This window comes from Amborella trichopoda, chromosome 8 (genome assembly GCF_054954075.1).
Source record: "Amborella trichopoda isolate Santa Cruz 75 chromosome 8, AtrichopodaSantaCruz75HAP2 v2.0, whole genome shotgun sequence".
Lineage (NCBI taxonomy): Eukaryota > Viridiplantae > Streptophyta > Magnoliopsida > Amborellales > Amborellaceae > Amborella > Amborella trichopoda.
In genome coordinates this window covers 25,359,946-25,382,464 of record NC_142343.1, presented here as the reverse complement: position 1 = coordinate 25,382,464, position 22,519 = coordinate 25,359,946, and the positions used below count along the sequence as shown (strand labels likewise).

The 22,519-nt window shown below is 35.6% G+C and overlaps 1 protein-coding gene across 1 annotated transcript; it reads left to right on the top strand.

Annotated features, from left to right (window-relative positions):
- The first annotated feature begins 911 nt into the window (after nt 1-911).
- Nucleotides 912-1,352, top strand: LOC18427384 (ras-related protein RABA1f). Its single transcript, XM_006836436.2, has one exon. It carries the CDS (start codon nt 912-914, stop codon nt 1,350-1,352), a length of 441 nt encoding a protein of 146 aa, XP_006836499.2.
- The last annotated feature ends 21,167 nt before the right edge of the window (nt 1,353-22,519 follow it).

Here is a 22,519-nt window from a genome sequence, read left to right as displayed (position 1 = left end):
GGCCATTTGACTTCTTTGTTTTCTAGGCTTCGAAAATTCCTAAATAAAATTACAAGTACAGTTGCATTCCTCTTTTCATGCAGAAATGCAAATATTAGGTTCCATGTTGCATTTGTTTCTACTAGGGTTCTTGGAGAAGAATGATCACATGCGGTTCTTGGAGATGTTTGATCACATGCAAACACCTTTTGTTTGATTCATTACATCATTTTCTGCATGTTCTTGTTTTGTTGTCTTGCGCAAGTCTGAGCCTCAACTTTCTTCAGTGACAACACTAAGTCTTGTGTTGGTAATCTATCTATGGGAGTGACTTTAAATTCGAGAATGGTTAAGACTTCTGATGGCAATTCCCATATTGGCAGTGCTCCATGAAATTCTGGACTGTATTTTTGGAACATGGACTAGGATAGCTTTTGCCCCCCCCCTTTTTTACTGTGTAAGGTGTGAAGCTCAACTGTGGAGTATGGTCATGAATCCATGATCACAAAACAGGTAACCATAATTTAGAACTCGGAAGCCAGAAACTCTTAGTTATTAATGGCATGCCTTGTCTGAAACCTCACGTTGTGTGGTTTGGGAGTCGGAAGATGAACACATTTTGTGATTTGTTAAGTCCGATATGGTATTATTTCTATACTTGCGCTGAGACAATTATTATGGTATACATAGCATATGTGCGTGTACATGGATATATATAAATTTGTTCTAATGATGTGCTTGATCTCAATCATTTCAATATGTATGTACATCTGAAAGTTGTTAATATAGCAGATGCTCTGCCTTTTTTTGAATATGGAATGTCATTTCCATAAACTAGTTATGTCTTGGAAGATTCAGCTTGATATTTCATTGAAATAGTTTCGTTGTAAACAACTGAGTTTGGTAGATTCATTCACCTGATGACAACCAACATGTATCGTGCCATCACTAGTGCGTACTATCGAGGGGCGGTTGGTGCACTGCTGGTCTATGATGTCACCCGCCACATAACATTTGAGAATGTGGAGAGGTGGCTCAAGGAGCTGCGCAACCACACTGATGCCAACATCGTGATCATGCTCATGGGGAATAAGGCTGACGTTCGCCACCTGAGGGCTGTCTCCACCGAGGAAGGCAAGGCCTTTGCAGAGAGAGAGTCCACATATTTCATGGAGACATCAGCCATGGAATCAACTAATGTTGAGAATGCCTTCACTGAGGTGCTCACACAAACATATCGAGTTGTAAGCAGGAAAGCCCTTGATGTTGGAGAAGATCCTGTGGCTGCGTCATCCTTGAAAGGCCAGACCATCAACATGGGTGGCAAGGATGATGTTTCTGCAATGAAGAATGTGGGCTGCGGCTCAACATAGCATCATTCTTGGCCAGACTAGGTAAGACAGTATGCGTCTTTTAGTGTTTATTACTCGTTTTGCATTGTAGGCCCTCCATACTAGTCTGTTGTGCAGATTTTTAAAATTTCTATGCTTCCACTAATTGGGATCAGACTTCTGTTGGGAACTTCCTTGCAAGAATGTATTTTGCTCCTCACTGATAGTAGTCTAAATTTTATTTCGACGTCTTACTATAGATAGGTCTTCAGATTTCTTTTTTTTTTCGATGTATTATAAAATCCATTGGTACGAGTGCAGTTGAACCCATCGTTGTTTGTCATGAAAGAGAGGCACAGAAGGAAATGTCCATTTTATTTGTCAAATGCTTTTTAGATTTGTTTACCCCCTTTGGCAAGCCTGCTCCCAAGCCAAAATATGGATCCTGTATGATACAAGTGTAAGCATTGCTCCAGTTGCAGACTAGGCTGGGGATGTGTGATAAGGTGAAGGGTTTATTGGATCAATCGATTTTGGCTGGGAAACATATGCCTTTGCGCTGCTGGATGACGATTTTCACATTCCCGTCCGTTCAAATGAAGTCCTCTACATGAATATGTTAATGTAGATTTTCTGCAAGGGCTAGTGAAGGTGCCATGAAGTTTTCCTATGTCGGGAATGCATGGATCCCTATTTTTGGTATTTTGAAGTGGGAAGGCTATACAGGTGGCTCAACCCATAAATAAACTTATGGTTGTTATTCTCGGCTCCGATTTGAATGCACCTTTGAGATAGCTTTAGTCATAATGTCACACGTTAGCCTTTGCGTGTTCGATCTTGAATGGACAATTCATAGTATTTTATTTTTAATTTTTATTTGAGAAATCATTTTGACATTAAAGTTGGGCTCTACCCACATCATTTTGACATATATATATATATATATATATAGAGGTAAAAGCATATGTTAGCCAGCTCGCACACCCCTTTCCTAGGTGCCAACGGCGGTCAGCTTATGTTCGATGGACGGTCTTGAAAGAATTTGCCTAACGTGGCCTTTTCCATTCAAAATAAATAATTTTATAATGTACTCTGACACTTCGTGCACTGAGTACTGACTCAAAATCAGATCTCTCTCTCTCATGAACGACCTTTCTCTTTGCCTCTTATCTCTCACGTTTTATTTACCCAAAAAAAGGGCGTTTATCTCTCCTCTTCTCCAACAGAGAAGAAGCTATGTTCCTGCCTCTTCCACTTCCATGTGCCAAGCTGCTCCTCCCTGTGCCAAAAGAAGGGCTTTTCTCTCTTCCTCTTCCCTGTGCCAACCCTCTCCTCCCTAATATTCCCTTTTTCAACTTCTCGTTGTTCCTTTTTTTTTTTTTTTTTTTTAAGTTTTCTGTCGGGTTTTTAATTTTCCGGTGAGTTAGGGAATATCTGATTTTTATTTTTCTTGTTCTTGATTAGGCGGAGGGATGGAGGTTATTGCAACTTGGCTGAGGCCTCTGGTCTGATTTTGGTTAGTATTTTGAGCTCGATCAAGCTTTTCTGACTACTGTTCGTTCATTTTTCAGACTGCATCTCGTTTTTCGGCTATCATATGTTTATTTTTCAGGATAATAGTACTGTTTTAATCTGTGTATTTAGTTTAATTATGCGAATATTGTCAATCATCCTGTTGATTTTTTGTCTTTTTATGTTATTATTGTTGATTTTACGGCGATTAGTGCAGTTTTATAGTTGTGATTCATTTTTTTAATATAATTGTTTTGTTCTTGATTGATTAGGGTTTATGAAATCTACACGGTAGGGATTTTCTCTGAAACGGTTTTACAAAGTTGATTTCGCAGTCAAAATTGCCGCTTCGTGTTGACAGAGATTGTAGTTCAATTTTAGCAAGTATTTTCATTTTTATCTTACTTTCCCATTTCATTTATCAAAGAGTTCAATCTCCGTTACTTTCAAATTTAATAGTTTATATATTTGTACAGATCCTCTATCTCTCTCTATCACAATGTTTTTTGGGCATGGTTTCACATATCTACCTCTCTACCTCAAAAAAATTTTGGGCTTGATTTTTTCTCTTTTGAGGAATCTATTTGGGGGGAGTTTGGGTATGGTTTTACCAATTTTCCGCTATTTCTCTCTACCTCAAACATATACTCGTTGAATTTCTTAGAAATTACAATCTTTGAGTTCTCAATTTCCATCATCGATTTGGGGGGAGTTTGGGTCTTTTAGTGGAATCCCAAACAATTTTGGTGGAATCCACCAAGATTTTTTTTCTCGCTTTACCTCTGATGGTTTTTAGGGCATATTTGTACAGATCCTCTATCTCTCTCTATCTCAATGTTTTTTGAGCATGGTTTCACATATGTACCTCTCTACCTCGAAAATTTTTAGGGCATGATTTTATATTTGCATTGGAATATAATTTATCGGTTGAGGTTTTGCCATTATATAAATGGGTTGGTCTGTTAAAGTGGCTCTCAATTTCTGAAGCCTGGGCTTTGTAGTTGATGATATTTGTTTCCTTCATGAGAGTGAATTATAGGAGTGAGGCCATAACAAAGCTACTTATTATACCTATTATATACCTATTATGGAGAAGGTTGTGTTATATTTTGCATACACAAACACAATGAATTGGTGTGACTGGATATTTGTGAGTGCAGGGCAAGTAACTTGGATAGATACTGTGTAATTAAATTTTTTCTTTCTCAGTTGTAAATCTCTTGCATAGACCACTGCTTTCAATAGTGCTTTGGTTTTTCATGCATTTGATATATTTGTTATTGTTGAAATACGAAAAGGTTAACAAAAAGCATTGTGTTTGGGAAACTCCAACACAACATGGAGAAAGAAATAGGTTGGATTCAATTGTGAGTTTTTCTTATGGGGTTTGAAAGGGTGCTTGCGTTTATGAAATTTACAAAAACAAGAAAATTGATTTCAGTGTCAAATTCTAATCTGACTATTGATTGTTATGTCTGAATCGAACTTGTTGAGTTCAACAAACCATTGACGAGGTCACTTCTATGTGCCTTGTTTTTTATTTTCCTCATTACTGTTATTATAGTGCTTTTGTTTTCATGCATTTGATATATTTGTTATTGTTGAAATACTAAAAAGCTAACAAAAAGCATTGTGTTTGGGAAAGTCCAACATGTGCTCCACGATATGGAGAAAGAAACAGGTTAGGTTCAATTGTGAGTTTTTTTTATGGGGTTTGAAAGGGAACTTGCGTTTATGAAATTTACAAAAACAACAAAGCAATCTCAGTGTCAAATTCTAATATGACTATTGATTGTTATGTCTGATTCTATTCTGATCAGGCAGCCCATATTTCCAAAGAGAATTCAAATATGAATTGCTCATCAAGATATTCTGACTCATTAGATTTAGGGGGTCATAGAATTGATGAACCACACAAGAGTAAAGGGCAGATATTCTGATGCTCTGCTGCCTCAGCACCTTTGTCTAGCAATGGCTATTGGGAAAACCACTCTCGTGGCTTGGTCTTGAATAATAAGCTCCCATATCAACTCTCAAACCAGTTCTCTTTTATCATCGTTACTGGCAAATAATTATCTTGAGCCAGTCACCTGCAGGCTCCACTCTCACATTCATAGGCACTGACTGTGAGGGTGATCACACAAATTAGAAGAGCTACCCTCTGATGCTCCGTTCATTTCTATCAGCCTTTTACATGGCTTTGCACGTTGCCAGAGACCAACCCTGGAGGGGCACAAAAATTCCTAATCCAGGAATTTTTCCACCCAGCCATCATTCCAAAGGAATTTCCTTTTTTTCAGGGAAAGAGAAACCCCCCATTTCTTTACTCATACTTTATCATTCTCATGTGGTACCCTAAGGAATGCAGTTGAAAGTTGAAAATAGCAATAACCATCAGAGTTTCCCGATTTCGAGCTGTAACCAATCTTCCAGGCCATAGTTTCCCACAAGCTGAGCTTCCACCTCCACCAAGACAACAGGAAGATATTGGCCTAATGAACAGGGTCGTCGTTCTTCTCTTATTGACACCATATCTCCTACATTGTAACAACATTTAGATTTTGGGACATTTCGTGTTTGCTTGAATTCACCTCAACCTATGTGGTTCTTGCTTACTATCTTCTAGTCCCCTTGTCTGCCTAACAACAACTATTTTTGTAACAAGTAAATGTAAGAAGCCCCACAAAAAATACCCAAAGTTTTACTTTTATCAATATTTCTATATTGATTGTCGTTTTTTTAGGGAGAACATCTGTGTGAATGGTTTTATCTATTGTTTACTTTCTAGAAATTTTAATGGTTTGGAGATAGGCATAACATATACTCGTTGAAATTCTTCGAGAACCAATTGGGGCAATGTGGAACCCTTATTCATTAATTTAGAAGTTTGTTTTTTATTTGGTGTCTTACGCTCATTTTCTTAATCTTTCCTTCTTCCTGATGAATTTAATTATATCTATGAGGTTCGTCATTGTTAACCATCTTAGATAAATGGATTAAGAATGGTTGTGATGATTTTTTTAATATATTCGTTATGATTTCTTTATAGAATGGATCTCGACAACCAATTCCCTCCAAGGATTTGTAAACGCAAACCAGGATGTGGTAGCAAAGAGATCTGTGTGAATGTATGATAACTACAATAGGCATTTCTAAAAATGCTCTAATTGGAAGGTATGTGATTTATTCATTGATATAATAATGTAGAAGTATATTGGTATTATAAGCATATATCTAACACACATTTATCTTATCATATTAATCACCAGAATGAGACTGGATACGGCTATCTAGAGTGGTGTGATGAAATTCTAGGTGAATATAGGAAACATGTGGTTAAAAGGTTCGTGTCTCAGAGGTTAGATGTTTATGTTTCTGATGGAGTAGATGCATCTTTATCTGAAAAAGAGAAGTGCAAATCTGTTGCTATAGTCCATGAGAAAGCAGACCTTCAAAAAATTATTCTCATATGTGTAATTTTATTTTTGATATTTATGTTTGCTCTCCTATTTTTTGTAAAAAGAATGGGTATATGTTTTATGATATCCATATATTTATAATTGTATACACTTATCGTTCTCTATCTTTTATGGAACAACAATGTTCAATTGAGTTTATTTGTACATTAATGTTCAATTTAGATATTTTTAAGTGGTTTGAATCTCTATTTCAAGCATCATATATTCTTAAGTAGTTTGAATATCTCCCTCTCTCTCTCTCACACACACACACAAAAATCAGATATTCTTAATTGGTTTGAATGGTGAAAGCACCAGATAGACCTACAAAGTGACAATGAATATTATTTGGTGATACCACATAAGCAATGCCTTCTTTTCGAGATACTTTGGCATGGCTTCACGTTTCCCTTTTCATTAATTTCAAGTCTCCCTGATGAGAACCAAAGAGTCCCAGAATAAACAAACCTTCACTTTCAAACAAGGTTGGGCGTTCCCACAAAAGATTTACTTTAATAGCGATGCGTGTATGTTGCTGCCATCATTTACATATCCCTTACTTCCATGATTTGCTTTTTGGAAACTTGTTTTCATTATTTATTTGTAGCTTTGATGCGGTATAGAGTTTGGGATTGTCACAACTGTTTGGGCCTGAGTTCATGTACAAACTTTTGAGAGCGAGGGAGAGAGAAAGATTCTAGGCTAGATCTCAGCTAGTGGAGTACTGCTTCTTCTAAAACATTATATTATGAATGTTTTGATCAGGCAATTAGGGTGGTAAAATGCTCACTCCAAATTGTCCACACAAACACACTTGTAAGCCCTATCTTAATAGTAAGAGTGATGTTCTCTCAAAAGTGTAATTCAAATGTGTGCATGTTGGTTCCACAATTTTTGTGATTATAGCAAAAGTATAAGATTGAAAAAGCACTCCAAATTATCCAAATTGTACACAAAAAAGAAAAAATAAAATAAAAGAAAAAGCATAAGTATAAGGCTCTTACTCTCAGACACACATCCTCAGTTATAATTCAACCAGAAAAGCAATGATGGTTACAAAGGTACCAACTGATGATAACTACAATAGGCATTTCTATAAATGCTCTAATTGGAAGGTATGTGATTTATTCATTGATATAATAATGTAGAAGTATATTGGTATTCATTTATAAGCATATATCTAACACACATTTATCTTATCATATTAATCACCAGAATGAGACTGGATACGGCTATCTAGAGTGGCGTGATGAAATTCTAGGTGAATATAAGAAACATGTGGTTAAAAGGTTCGTGTCTCAGAGGTCAAATGTTTATGTTGCTGATGGAGTAGATGCATCTTTATCTGAAAAAGAGAAGTGCAAATCTGTTGCTATGGCCCATGAGAAAGCATACCTTCAAAAAATTATTCTCATATGTGTAATTTTATTTTTGATATTTATGTTTGCTCTCCTATTTTTTGTAAAAAGAATGGGTATATGTTTTATTATATCCATATATTTATAATTGTATACACTTATCGTTCTCTATCTTTTATGGAACAACAATGTTCAGTTTAGTTTATTTGTACATTAATGTTCAATTCAGATATTTTTAAGTGGTTTGAATCTCTATTTCAAGCATCATATATTCTTAAGTAGTTTGAATATCTCTCTCTCTCTCTCACACACACACACAAAAATCAGATAAGCACCAGATAGACCTACAAAGTGACAATGAATATTATTTGGTGATACCACATAAGCAATGCCTTGTTTTGAGATACTTTGGCATGGCTTCATGTTTCCCTTTTCATTAATTTCAAGTCTCCCTGATGAGAACCAAGGAGTCCCAGATTAAACAAACCTTCACTTTCAAACAAGGTTGGGCGTTCTCACAAAAGATTTACTTTAATAGCGATGAGTGTATGTTGCTGCCATCATTTATATATCCCTTACTTCCATGATTTGCTTTTTGGAAACTTGTTTTCAATATTTATTTGTAGCTTTGGTACGGTATAAAGTTCGGGATTGTCACAACTATTTGGGCCTGAGTTCATGTACAAACTTTTGAGAGCGAGCGAGAGAGAAAGGGAGAGAGAGAGATTCTATGCTAGATCTCAGCTAGTGGAGTACTGCTTCTTCTAAAACATTATATTATGAATGTATTGATTAGGCAATTAGGGTGGTAAAATGCTCACTCCAAATTGTCCACACAAACGCACTTGTAAGCCCTATCTTAACAGTAAGAGTGATGTTCTCTCAAAAGTATAATTCAAATGAGTGCATGTTGGTTCCACAATTTTTGTGATTTTAGCAAAAGTATAAGACTGAAAAAGCACTCCAAATTATCCAAATTGTACACAAAAAAGGAAAAAAAAAAAAAGCATAAGTATAAGGCTCTTACTCTCACACACACATCCTCAGTTATAATTCAACCAGAAAATCAATGCTGGTTACGAAGGTACCAACTGATGATAACTACAATAAGCATTTCTATAAATGCTCTAATAGGAAGGTATGTGATTTATTCATTAATATAATAATGTAAAAGTATGTTGGTATTCATTTATAAGCATATATCTAACACACATTTATCTTATCATATTAATCACCAGAATGAGACTGGATACGGCTATGTAGAGTGGTTTGATGAAATTCTAGGTGAATATAGGAAACATGTGGTTAAAAGGTTCGTGTCTCAGAGGTCGGATGCTTATGTTGCTGATGGAGTAGATGCATCTTTATTTGAAAAAGAGAAGTGCAAATCTGTTGCTATGGTCCATGAGAAAGCAGACCTTCAAAAAATTATTCTCATATGTGTAATTTTATTTTTGATATTTATGTTTGCTCTCCTATTTTTTGTAAAAAGAATGGGTATATGTTTTATTATATCCATATATTTATAATTGTATACACTTATCGTTCTCTATCTTTTATGGAAGAACAATGTTCAATTTAGTTTATTTATACATTAATGTTCAATTCAGATATTTTTAAGTGGTTTGAATCTCTATTTCAAGCATCATACATTCTTAAGTAGTTTGAATATCGCTCTCTCTCTCTCTCACACACACACAAAAATCAGATATTCTTAAGTGGTTTGAATGGTGAAAGCACCAGATAGACCTACAAAGTGACAATGAATATTATTTGGTGATACCACATAAGAAATGCCTTCGTTTTGAGATACTTTGGCATGGCTTCACGTTTCCCTTTTTATTAATTTCAAGTCTCCCTGATGAGAACCAAGGAGTCCCAGATTAAACGAACCTTCACTTTCAAACAAGGTTGGGCGTTCCCACAAAAGATTTACTTTAATAGCGATGAGTGTATGTTGCTGCCATCATTTACATATCCCTTACTTCCATGATTTGCTTTTTGGAAACTTGTTTTCATTATTTATTTGTAGCTTTGGTGCGGTATAGAGTTTGGGATTGTCACAACTGTTTGGGCCTGAGTTCATATACAAACTTTTGAGAGCGAGGGAGAGAGAGAGATTCTAGGCTAGATCTCAGCTAGTGGAATACTGCTTCTTCTAAAACATTATATTATGAATGTATTGATCAGGCAATTAGGGTGGTAAAATGCTCACTCCAAATTGTCCCCACAAACACACTTGTAAGTCCTATCTTAACAGTAAGAGTGATGTTCTCTCAAAAGTATTATTCAAATGAGTGCATGTTGGTTCCACAATTTTTGTGATTATAGCAAAAGTATAAGACTAAAAAAGCACTCCAAAGTATCCAAATTGTACACAAAAAAGAAAAAATAAAATAAAAGAAAAAGCATAAGTATAAGGCTTTTACTCTCACACACACATCCTCAGTTATAATTCAACCAGAAAATCAATGCTGGTTACAATGGTACCTACTGATGATTGGGCACAAAATGTTTTTCAAGGCAAATAATTTACACAGCAATAGCATTCTCTCCAATACATTGAAAATAACTAATAACATTTAGAGAATCTTATCATATGCCACTCAATTCTGAGGTGGAGTTGCAATCCAGGTTGGGATAAACAAAAGTCATTCTACATAATTTCAAAACAACTAATAACATTTAAAGCATCTTCATATGTGAGAAAGTTCGAGCAACTTTCACAGGTTCTCATAATACGTTTAGAAGCTTTCCATTTTAGCAGAGCTTTTCCAAAGCCAAGTTTTCATCCCCTCCACAGTTTTCTAATGCAGTGCACGTGGCTCTCTAGAAACCCATCTCTACCAACTTTTAAACCTGTTCAATAACCCACATCATGCTTACAATGAAATAGAATGTTTCATGATTATATGTTAACGTATTCTGCCTTGTGAAAAAGATCAACCAAGATTAGACAGATGAAAAAAATTGAGAGAGAGAGAGTCTGATATTACCATAGGCAGCTAGAAAAGTACAAACATTAAGGTAATTTTGGGCATCTCACATTGTAAAAAGTTTGCCCAATCAATTTGCTTAGCAAAAAAACTGATAATTATTCCGACCTCATGGAAATGCTCATAAAATACAATATTAATCCCCTAAGTTGCCATGAATGAAATAATATTATTTCAGTTTCACTGCAATGACTGATACAATTATGATTCATTAATCCCCTAGTTTACCAAAAACCATTTGTTTCTTCCATTTATCATAATAAAGACAGTAATAACGCAATGATTGTTATGCAAAATGATATATATATATATATATATATATATATATATATATATATATAGAGAGAGAGAGAGAGAGAGAGATGTATCTCAGTTAGAATTTTATATACACATACAATGTCTGAGACATAAAATTTGTATCCCTACAGCAACATTGCCCCCTTCTTTGAAGTACTCTATATGAATTTTTCCGCTCTGTCAGAGATATAAAATGCATTATGAGTGATAATAGTGTTCCAAATGAAATTACCAATAAGAACTAACATGCATATAAAAATGTTTCAAATTGAATTTAAAAAGATGAACATTGTAGTACATCTATTGCCTTCTTATGGGGCCAAAGATTACGATATGTTTTGTCCTTAGCCTTGTAAGAAGAACATAAATTCATATGTTAGCATTTCAATTAAAGCAGTTGTCCTTAGCCCTGTAAAAGTATGCAGTTGTACCTATCACAAACAAACGTTAGACAGTTCCTTTTGTCATGACTATTGCCATTGTAGACTACACATTTCTTTTGCTTTCTGTTCAACGTCCATCCCTCAGAACGAGCTTTCAATCTTTTAGTGGTTGGTCGTCCCTTTGTCCGTGCTCGTGTAGGTTCAAGGACGTTGTGGCAATGGTTACTTCCACTTGGTGTGTTACTACAATTAGCAGAATTGTCATCTTCATTGACATGGCTCATTGCATTATCCTGTGGACCTTTATTGCACACAAACTTTTCATCAAACTAACGAATTCCATTTTGTATTATGGACATTACAAACTCATAACCCTCTGTACTATGTGAAGCACGCTCAGCAAAGGAGCGACTTGCCTACATAACCTCATTATATCTAATGGAGTGTGGTAGTTTAGATGTTACTTGAATTTGTTCCCCAATGTCATCAAGAAAAACTCCCTTCTTTCCATCCTTGGTCCAATGCTTCATTGTATATTGTGGAGGGATTTCAAACACATCTTTCACCATAAAAATATTCAATACATGCCTACAAAGAAGGCCCTTTCCCTCAAAGAAGTGACAACTGCAAGAAACGGAATTGTTATGACAATAGAATTTCACTAAGTATGGTCTAGATCCGTTCCCCGAGACTGCCACCTTAAAGGTAGCAAGCTATCCATTGTCTTCAACTGTCTCCCTCTTAAAATTAAAGCAATTAGCCACCTCTTCACCAAATATCTTTAAAATCTTTTTAGTATAGATTTTTTATGCATGTGACTCAATGAAAGTAGTTGTTCGCAAAATATATTTCAAGTCATTTTTCCTCTCTTTTCACACCTTCTTATCATTGACTTTTGCAACTACTTCTAATAACGTGTGCAACCTTGTTGTGGGTGTCAAGTACGTCTTGAAGTGACAATTCATCCCTTCACTCCTTTTAGCCATTCATTGTTTTCCAGGTTATAATTATCAATCATTGATTTCCAAGCCAATTCAAATTCGTCAATAGTTGGGCTAGCCACACACTTTCGAAAGGTATCCGAATAAGAAGGATGCATACGCAAAACATGACACATTTTTTCTTTGATCTTTGCAAATATGTGCCACTTATAATAATGATGCTTACTTTGGTAAAGTACTTGCCTCACTACATATGAAATTGCAGGATCTTGATCAGTGAGAATAACACCTGGTTCTCGTCCACCTATGGCTTCCAACCAGTTTTCAAATACCCATATAAATAATTCTATCTTCTTGTCAAACATGAGTGCAAATCCAAAGAAAGTTGTACTGAAATGGTGATTTACACCAAATATAGGTGCAAAGGGCATACCAAACGCATTTGTCTTGTATATGGTGTCAAAGGTAACCACATCAGAAAAGCACTGGTAGGAAACTCTAGATGTATAATTTACCCATAAAATATTGCGAATGCGATCCTCATCATCTAATCTCAATTTATAGAAAAATGATGGGTTTGATTGCTTCTCTTTATAGAGCCATTGCAAAATTAAATTGCCATCTTCTCCTCTAAGTTTTCTTCTAGTGTTTTCTATTTCATTTTGAATATCCTTTTATGTACAAGGGACATTGTCTATCCCTCCAGCCTGCTCTATGAATATGTCATGAATATGTCTAAGCTTAACCATTGTCGAGCTCATTGAGTATATCAATGACTTTGTAACACTCGACATTGATCGATACGTACGAATTAGACGAGCTTTTCTTGGACTAACTAGAACATGATTATGATCATTAACAACGCTAGTCACATTCTACTCGCCGTCTTCTTAACAACTTATGCACATCCTAACTTTGCACCCACACCTTAATTCAGGGTAAACCTTTCCACTTTTATTAGGTCTATCTTGTTTAACCCCTTCCTTCGAGCACACATAAACCCTATCGATCCATTTACCTTCCTTGTTATGAGTAGTCCCCTTGCGAATACCAAAACCTTTGGTTAATGCATAAGACTTATAGAACTCATATGCATCATCCTTTGATTCAAACATCATTCCTATACATGGTTCTTCTATTTCTTGGCTTATCTTTGGTGAGCCACAACCACCATCTAGGATTTCTTCAATGCTAGCTACCTTTGGGCATGTGCTAGATGTCACACAGACTGAATTAGTGGCATCCATCTCTGTTTTTTAACTTAAACTACAAAAATAGATGTATTCAAACCTTCATGTTAAGAATAGCAATTATATTTTTTTCAACCCACCTTGCCACATGCAAAAACTGTAACAAATAAATACTACATACTTTTAATATAAACTGAATGCAGCAGGGGCAAAAAAACCCAAATAAAAAAAAAAAGGCAGCAAAAAAGCAAAAAGGGAAAAAAATGGGGGAGAAACACACAATTGTAAAAATAAATAAATTTTTACAATAGAGGTATTCTAATTTCTATGATTCAGTGATTTACTATATGGTGCATCAGATGCCACATGAAGATATTGGACTTGGACACAATATATGATATATCAAAATGTATACAAATAAACATAACAGAGCTCAAGAAATTTGTAAGCTCTCTTGCGTAGAACATAGTTCTTAGTAGATACATAAACCAAATTCCTTAAACTTAACATCCAATCTATTCATCATCATGAATATCTCTTTCTTTCTTGGGTCAACAACCATAGGGATTGAAGCATAAAGTATGTTCAATCTACAATAACAGCAATGAGGAAACATAAAGCATGCTCAATCTATAATAACAATAATGAGAAAAATAAAAAACAAGGCTTATCATAACGAGGCGCATAGAAGTGACCTCGTCAATGGTTTGTTGAACTCAAAAAAATTCGACTCAGACACAACAATCAATAATCATATTATAATTTGACACTGAAATCGCTTTTGTTGTTTTTTGTAAATTTCATAAACGCAAGTTCCCTTTCAAACCCCATAAAAAAAACTCACAATTGACTTCAACCTGTTTCTTTCTCCATAGCGTGGAACACATGCTGGACTTTCCCAAACACAATGTTTTTTATTAACTTTTTCGTATGTCAACCATAACAACTATATCAAATGCATGAAAAACAAAAGCACTATAATAACAGTAATGAGGAAAATAAAAAACAAGACTAATCATAACAAGGCACATATAAGTGACCCCGTCAATGATTTGTTGAACTCAAAAAGTTCGACTCAGACAAAACAATCAATAGTCAAATTAGAATTCGACACTAAAATCACTTTTCTTGTATTTTTAAATTTCATAAGCACAAGTACCCTTTCAAACCCCATAAAAAAAAACTCGCAATTGAATCCAACTTGTTTCTTTGTCCATATCATGGCGCACATGTTGGACTTTCCCAAACACAATGCTTTTTGTTAACCTTTTCGTATTTCAACAATAACAAATATATCAAATACATGAAAAACAAAAGCACTATTGAAAGTAGTGGTCTATGCAAGAGATTTATAAAGTGAGAAAGAAAAAATTTAATTACACAATATCTAACCAAGTTACTTGCCCTGCACTCACAAATATACAATCACACCAATTCATTGTGTTTGTGTATGCAAAATATAACACAATCTTCTCCATAATAAGTATATATTAGGCATAATAAGTAGCTTTGTTATGGCCTCACTCCTCCTATAATTCACTCTCATGAAGGAAACAAATATCATCAACTACAAAGCCCAGGCTTCAGAAATTGAGAGCCACTTTAACAGACCAACCCATTTATATAATGGCAAAACCTCAATCGATAAATTTTGTTCCAATGCAAATATAAAATCATGCCCTAAAAATTTTCGAGGTAGAGAGGTAGCTATGTGAAACCATGCCCAAAAAACATTGAGATAGAGAGAGATAGAGAATCTGTACAAATATGCCCTAAAAATATCAAAGGTAAAAAGAGAAAAAAAATCTTGGTGGATTCCACCAAAATTTTTTGGGATTCCACTAAAAAACCCAAACTCCCCCCAAATCGATGATGGAAATTGAGAACTCAGAGATTGTAATTTCTAATAATTTCAACGATGATATGTTTGAGATAGAGAGAGATAGAGGAAAATTGGCGATGCCTCAGCCTTCATAATCTACAACATGAAGATCAAGCAAATACACCTGAAATTTGAACTCGAGTCACATACTTAAGTTTCAACCCTCAAGCAATATAATAAGGTCACACTATATTTCAATTCTCAAGCAATATAATAAGAGCTTTCACTATGAATAGAGAAGAAGAGATGCACATTGCTTCATGGACAAGTACAATAACTCACACATCAAACTCGGAGGACAGTAACTCACACCTCAAACTTGGAGTACACTATCCAGGCACATTGCTTCATGGGCTTGCCCACAAATGAGATTCATTAACTTAATAGAAACATGTGTAACAAATGCATAGGTTCACTTGATGAAAACGATGCATACAAATCCATGAATATATGAAATCACGCAGGCCAAGGTTGTAACAATCTTAAAATTTCAAAAAAAAAAAAAAAAAAAAAAAAAGGAGAAAAGATGCTTTTAAGTAGGTGATGGTCTGTTTGAGTATGATGGTCCTTGGGGACCATCACTATTTTCAAAAACTTTTACTTGGTTTAAAACTTTTGCTGCAGCTTTTGTTTGCAGCCTTTGCAGTTGCTGCTTACAGCTGGCAACGTCCTTTAGCGGACGTGGTTTACGTATGTTAAAAGCAGACTCTTGACGCGACACCTCAGGTATGAGGTAGAGCGTAATAAAATAATATAATAATACGTTATAAAAATTTAAATAAGGGAGGTGAGCACTCCCACCCTAAACAAAACATTTTGAGATCTCTCTCTCTGTGGTCGAAACACAGTGAACTCCTCTCTCGAACCGAATTTTTTATCGGAAGCTCCCTCTCAAACATTTGTGGGTAACTGACATCGTCTTTCTAAAAAATAGTCTACTTTTAATAAATAGTGATATTTCCGTCCAGGATCTTTATTTTATAAGTTTTGTGTGTAAGTGACCCCATTGTCTCGAAAAATAATCCATTCTTTTTAAAAATGAAATGAAATAATTATTTCTACTTATTATCATGAATTTTAGGCGCGATAAATTTTATGCGCACGTGACCTCATTATCTTGAAAAATAATCTTTTTAATAAAAATTGTGATATTTTATCTATGCTAGAAATTTTGAATGCTGTAAATTAGAAAAATAAATTTATTTATTTTTCTTGTTTATTGTTAGAAATAAATGTGATATTTCTGCTTTTAGTAAAATTGTGATATTTCTTTCTACTGTTTTGAATATTTAGACATTGTAAAATTCTTGTGCAAATGACTGCCTTATTATTTAAAAAAATTGACATTTTTGCAATTGATTATAGTATTGTTGTGAAATGTTTATTTGTGAATTGATATCCCATAAATTGTGATAATTCCGTATTCTTGAATTTCTATAAGAGTTTTTCTATATATATTAAATTGGCAATTATGCTAGAGCATCTTTACGAACTGCTACCTTTCTAAATTTGAGCCCAAAATATTTGATTGGTTATTTTAGAAATGTTATTGAAAGTGACTGTTATTAATGGTTTCAGTGAAATTCATATTAATGATTTCAGTGATATATTGAGTACATGATATTGCTACTTTCGAATGTTTAAAGAGATTTAGAAATAATTTAAGTATGCAAGTGGACTCATCCGGTTCGTCGGTGAGGTATAAGTGGACCTATCTGGGACGCCGGTAGGGATTAAGTGGACTCATCCGGTACGCCGGTGAGGTATAAATGGACCTGCAGGGATTAAGTGGACCTATCTGGGACGCCGATAGGGATTAAGTGGACCCATCAGAACGCTGATGGGGTATATAGGTGACCTACTTGGGACGCTAGTAGGGTATTTTGTGAAATCCTTTGAATTATGTACTGTCGTTAAAAGTGTTATAAGCATTTCAATTACTCGGATTATACTTAATTATGCATTTATTGTAAGTGAAACTGTTGATGCATTTCTGTTAATAGATCTCATTTTGGAAAATATTGATATCTTTCAATCATAATTATTTTTAGAACTATGATGATCACTTACTGAGTAGCCAAACTCATCAAACTATGGTAAACATTTTTTCAGGATAACTGCGGATTCATTTTGAGTGCTAGTCAAGATCAACCTTGAAAGATATTGTTGTTGTGCTAGCTTTCTTTATTTACTTTGTAAGACCTCGCCACTGTAAATTTATCCTATCAATAGATGTATATATGTTTTGTCTGTCACATCTCAGGAATAACAGTATTGTAAATTTTTGGGGTGTGACAATTATGGTATCAAAGCAATAGGTTTAAGATCCTTAGGAAATTTAAAAAGAATGTACTTAAAAATCACATTTATTGTGTGTACTGATCGGGCTAAAGTCAAGATCCAGAATAGCTGAAGCCAATATGGAAGGAATTCACAAAGCCTTGAAAAATATGGTTGCTCTAATGCAACATCAGATGGAAAACAACAATCCACCCCGGCAGTCAGTTACAGGAAATGGTGGGAGCAATATCGAACAATTTAAGAAATTAAACCCACCTTCTTTTAAGGGTGCTGTAAACCCACTGGAAGCCGAGGGATGGATTATGCAATTGGAAAAAATATTCGAGGTTATGGAATGTCCTGATGATAGGAAGGTGGCCTTGGCAGTTTTTATGTTAGAAGGTGAGGCACAACACTGGTGGCGAATGGCAAAAGGAGTATTGGTCAAAGAAAATAAAACCTTGACTTGGGAAGTATTTCTAGAGGCATTTAATGAAAAATATTTCCCAGCTTTTATTCGAGACCAAAAAGAAATGGAATTTCTAGAATTAATCCAAGGAAATAGGACAGTAGCACAGTACGAGGCCAAGTTTACTGAATTGGCCAGGTTTGCACCACATATGATTAACAATGAGGCAAGAAAGGTGAAGAAATTTGAAAGGGGTCTCAGGCCAGCTATTAGAAGCAGAATATCAGTCTTGAAATTAAGAACTTATGCTGAAATAGTGGATCGTGCCCAAATTATCGAAAAAGATTTTGAAGATTACCAAAAGACGAAAAATCAGAACAGTCATGTTAGACTTACATCATCTAATCGACAATAGTTTGAAAGGCCAAACAAGAAGCCAAGGCCCTAGCCATTTCAAAACCCAATAGAACCATGTAGAAAATGTGGGAAAAATCATGGATCAAGCCCTTGTTATTGGAATACCGGAGCCTGCTTTAAATGTGGAAAATTGGGACACCAAATTAAATAATGTCCTAGCTTACAGACACAACAGCTTCCAAATCAGGGAAAGATAGCTCCAAAGCCTCAGATGAAGGGAAGAGTATTTGCGATTACCGAGCAAGACGCTCAGGCCTCAAAATCAGTGATCCAAGGTACTCTTACTATCTTCCAAAAAGTAGCTCATGTTTTGATTGATCCTGGATCTACTCATTCATTTGTGTTACAACACTTTGCATGCCACTTAAAGGTAGAACCAGAACAATTAGAATACATTCTAGAGGTAGCCACACCGATGGGAGATTCAATTAACATCAATATAAAGTACAAATCATGTGTAGTAAAGATAGAAGAAAAGGAACTGTTGGTTGATTTAATACTCCTAGAAATTCAAGATTTTGATGTAATCTTAGGCATGGATTGACTTTCTGCATACCATGCAAGTATTGATTGTTCTAAGAAAATTGTTACCTTTAGTATTCCGAATCAACCAGTATTTTACTTCAATGGTGTCAAAGAAGACTCCCCATCATATTTAATCTCTTGTATTCGAGCTAATCGCCTCCTTCGAAAAGGGTGTCAAGGCTTTCTTGCCTATATCAAAGAAGATAGGAAGGAAGAAATAAATTTGGATACCACTCCGGTTATCCGAGAATTTCTCGACGTTTTTCCTGAAGAATTGCCAGGATTACCGCCTGACAGGGAAATTGAATTCTCCATTGAATTAGTGTCAGGGGTAGCACCAATTTCTAAGGCACCTTACAGAATGGCTCTTGCAGAACTTAAAGAACTGAAACAACAATTGGAAGAATTATTAGATAAAGGTTTTATCAGGCCCAGTGTGTCACCTTGAGGTGCTCCAATACTGTTTGTCAAAAAGGAGATGGGACTATGAGATTGTGTATTGATTATAGACAGTTGAACCAAGCGACAGTGAAAAATAAGTATCCATTACCTAGAATTGATGATTTATTTGATCAATTACAAGGATCACAAGTGTTTTAAAAAATTGATCTTAGATCTGGATACCATCAGCTTAAGATTAAAAGTGAAGATGTACTCAAGACAGCTTTCAGAACAAGGTATGGCCATTATGAATTTTTAGTCATGCCTTTTGGATTAACCAATGCACCAGCTGCATTTATGGATTTGATGAATCGGATCTTTAAGCCCTTTTTGGATAAATTTATTATGGTATTCATCGATGATATTTTAATTTATTCTAAGAATTAGAAGGAACATGAGCAGCATGTAAGAATAGTATTGCAAATATTAAGAGAGAAGAAATTGTATGCCAAACTTAGTAAATGTGAATTTTGGCTTGAATAAGTGGCATTTTTAGGACATGTCATATCAAAAGAAGGTCTATCAGTTGATCCTTCAAAGGTTGAAGCCGTTGTTAATTGGAAACAACCAAGCAATGTGACTGAAGTTCGAAGCTTTTTGGGATTGGTAGGATATTACAGAAAATTTGTAGAAGGATTTTCTTGAATCGCAATCCCATTGACTCGATTGACACAGAAAAATGTCAAATTTGAGTGGACAAGTGAATGTGAGGAGAGTTTTCAAGAACTAAAAGTTCGATTAACTCCAGCACCTATTTTAACTATTCCTGAGGGGAGTGGGGGATTTGTGATTTATAGTGATGCTTCACATAAAGGTTTGAGCTGTGTATTAATGCAATATGGGAAAGTAGTGGCATATGCATTCAGACAGTTGAAAGAATATGAGAAAAAATATCCAATTCATGATTTGGAGCTAGCTGCAATAGTATTCGCTTTGAAAATATGGAGGCATTATCTATATGGTGAGCAATTCGTAATATACACGGATCATAAGAGTTTGAAATACCTTTTCTCTCAGAAGGATTTAAATATGCGGCAGATAAGATGGAAGGATTTCTTAAAAGATTATGATTATACAATCCATTATCATTCAGGAAAAGCTAACATTGTGGTCGACGCTCTAAGTAGAAAATCTACGGGAGTCTTAGCTCATCTAATGATCAAAGAAATGCGATTGTTAGAGGAAATAGTGGATTGGCATCCAACTCCGTCCATTAATGGTGTGGTAAGTATGATTGCCAATATTAAGGCGGAACCCCAATTAATCCAACAGATTCGATTGGCACAAAAGAAAGACCCTTAGCTTATAACAATTATAGAAGAGGTGAAGCAAGGAAAGAGAGATGAATTCTCTATATGTAGTGAGGATTTGCTAAGATTCAAAGGTCGGGTTTGTGTCCTGAATGATAAGAGTGTAAAGAAAGCTATCTTAGAAGAAGCACATCATTCTCGTTATACGATACATCCCGGAAGTATTAAAATGTATCAGGACCTGAAGAAAACCTTTTGGTGGAATAATATGAAAAAAGAGGTAGCACTATTTGTGTCTAAATGCCTAACATGCCAGCAAGTAAAAGTTGAACATCAAAGGCCCGCTGGGTTGTTGCAGCCTTTACCCGTGCCAGAATGGAAGTGGGAGCACATCTCTATGGATTTTGTCTCTGGCTTGCCTAGAACAAATTCAGGACATGATAGCATTTGGGTCATTGTGGACCGGTTGACCAAAGCTGCCCACTTTCTACCGATTCGCACGACGTACACTTTGGATCGACTGGCTCAGTTGTACATTAAGGAAATAGTGCGATTGCATGGAGTTCCTGCCAGTATTGTATCGGACAGGGATACTCGGTTTACTTCTAAATTTTGGGCTAGACCACAGTCAGCCATGGGGACGAGACTCACCTTTAGTACTGCCTTTCACCCCCAAACTGATGGACAATCGAAGAGGACCATCCAAACCTTGGAAGATATGCTGAGGGCTTGTGTTATTGACCTTACAGGAAGCTAGGATGACCATTTACCCCTGATTGAGTTTGCTTATAATAATAGCTTCCAAGCCAGTATTCAGATGGCACCATATGAAGCCCTGTATGGAAGGAAATGCAGGTCACCCATATGTTGGGACGAGGTTGGTGAAAGAAAGATTTGGGGGCCAGAAATTGTCCAGATAACCACAGATAAAATAACAATAATTCGTGAAAGGCTCAGGACAGCTCAGTGTCGGCAAAAGAGTTATGTCGATAACCGAAGGAGAGATCTTGAATTTGAGGAAAGTGATCGAGTTTTCCTAAAAATCTCACCAATAAAGGGCATTATGAGATTCGGCAAGAAAGGAAAGTTGAGCCCAAGTTACATCGGACCATTTGAAATCCTGGAAAGAATCGGAGGTGTCGCTTATAGACTTGCCTTACCACCCGAATTGGCAAATGTCCATAATGTCTTTCATGTATCTTCACTACGAAAATATCAGCCCGACCCATCCCATATCTTAAAATATGAACCTTTACGGATCAGGAAGGACCTATCCTTCATTGAGCAGCCAATTTTGATACTGGATAGAAGGGTGCAAGTGTTGCGTAATAAGGAGATTCCTTTGGTCCGTGTATTATGGCAGTACCATTCAAGAGAAGAGTCGACTTGGGAACGAGAAGACGAAATCAGAGAAAAATACCCCTATCTTTTTCAGTAATCAGGTACACAAATTTAGAGGACTAAATTTCTTTAAGGGGGGAAGAATGCAACAATCCTAAAATTTCAAAAAAAAAAAAAAAAAAGAAGGAGAAAAGATGCTTTTAAATAGGTGATGGTCTTTTTGAGTATGATGGTCCTTGGGAACCATCACTATTTTCAAAAACTTTTACTTGGTTTAAAACTTTTGCTGCTGCTTTTGTTTGCAGCCTTTGCAGTTGCTGCTTGCAGCTGGCAATGTCCTTTAGCAAACGTGGTTTTCGTATGTTAAAAGCAGACTCTTAACGCGACACCTCAGGTATGAGGTAGAGCGTAATAAAATAATATAATAATACGTTATAAGAATTTAAATAGGGGAGGTGAGCACTCCCACCCTAAAAAAAAAATTTCGAGATCTCTCTCTCTCTGGTCGAAACACAGTGAACTCCTCTCT

Coding starts and splice junctions, on each gene's coding strand:
- LOC18427384 (XM_006836436.2), top strand. CDS start 912: ATGTATCGTGCCATCACTAGTGCGTACTATCGAGGGGCGGTTGGTGCA.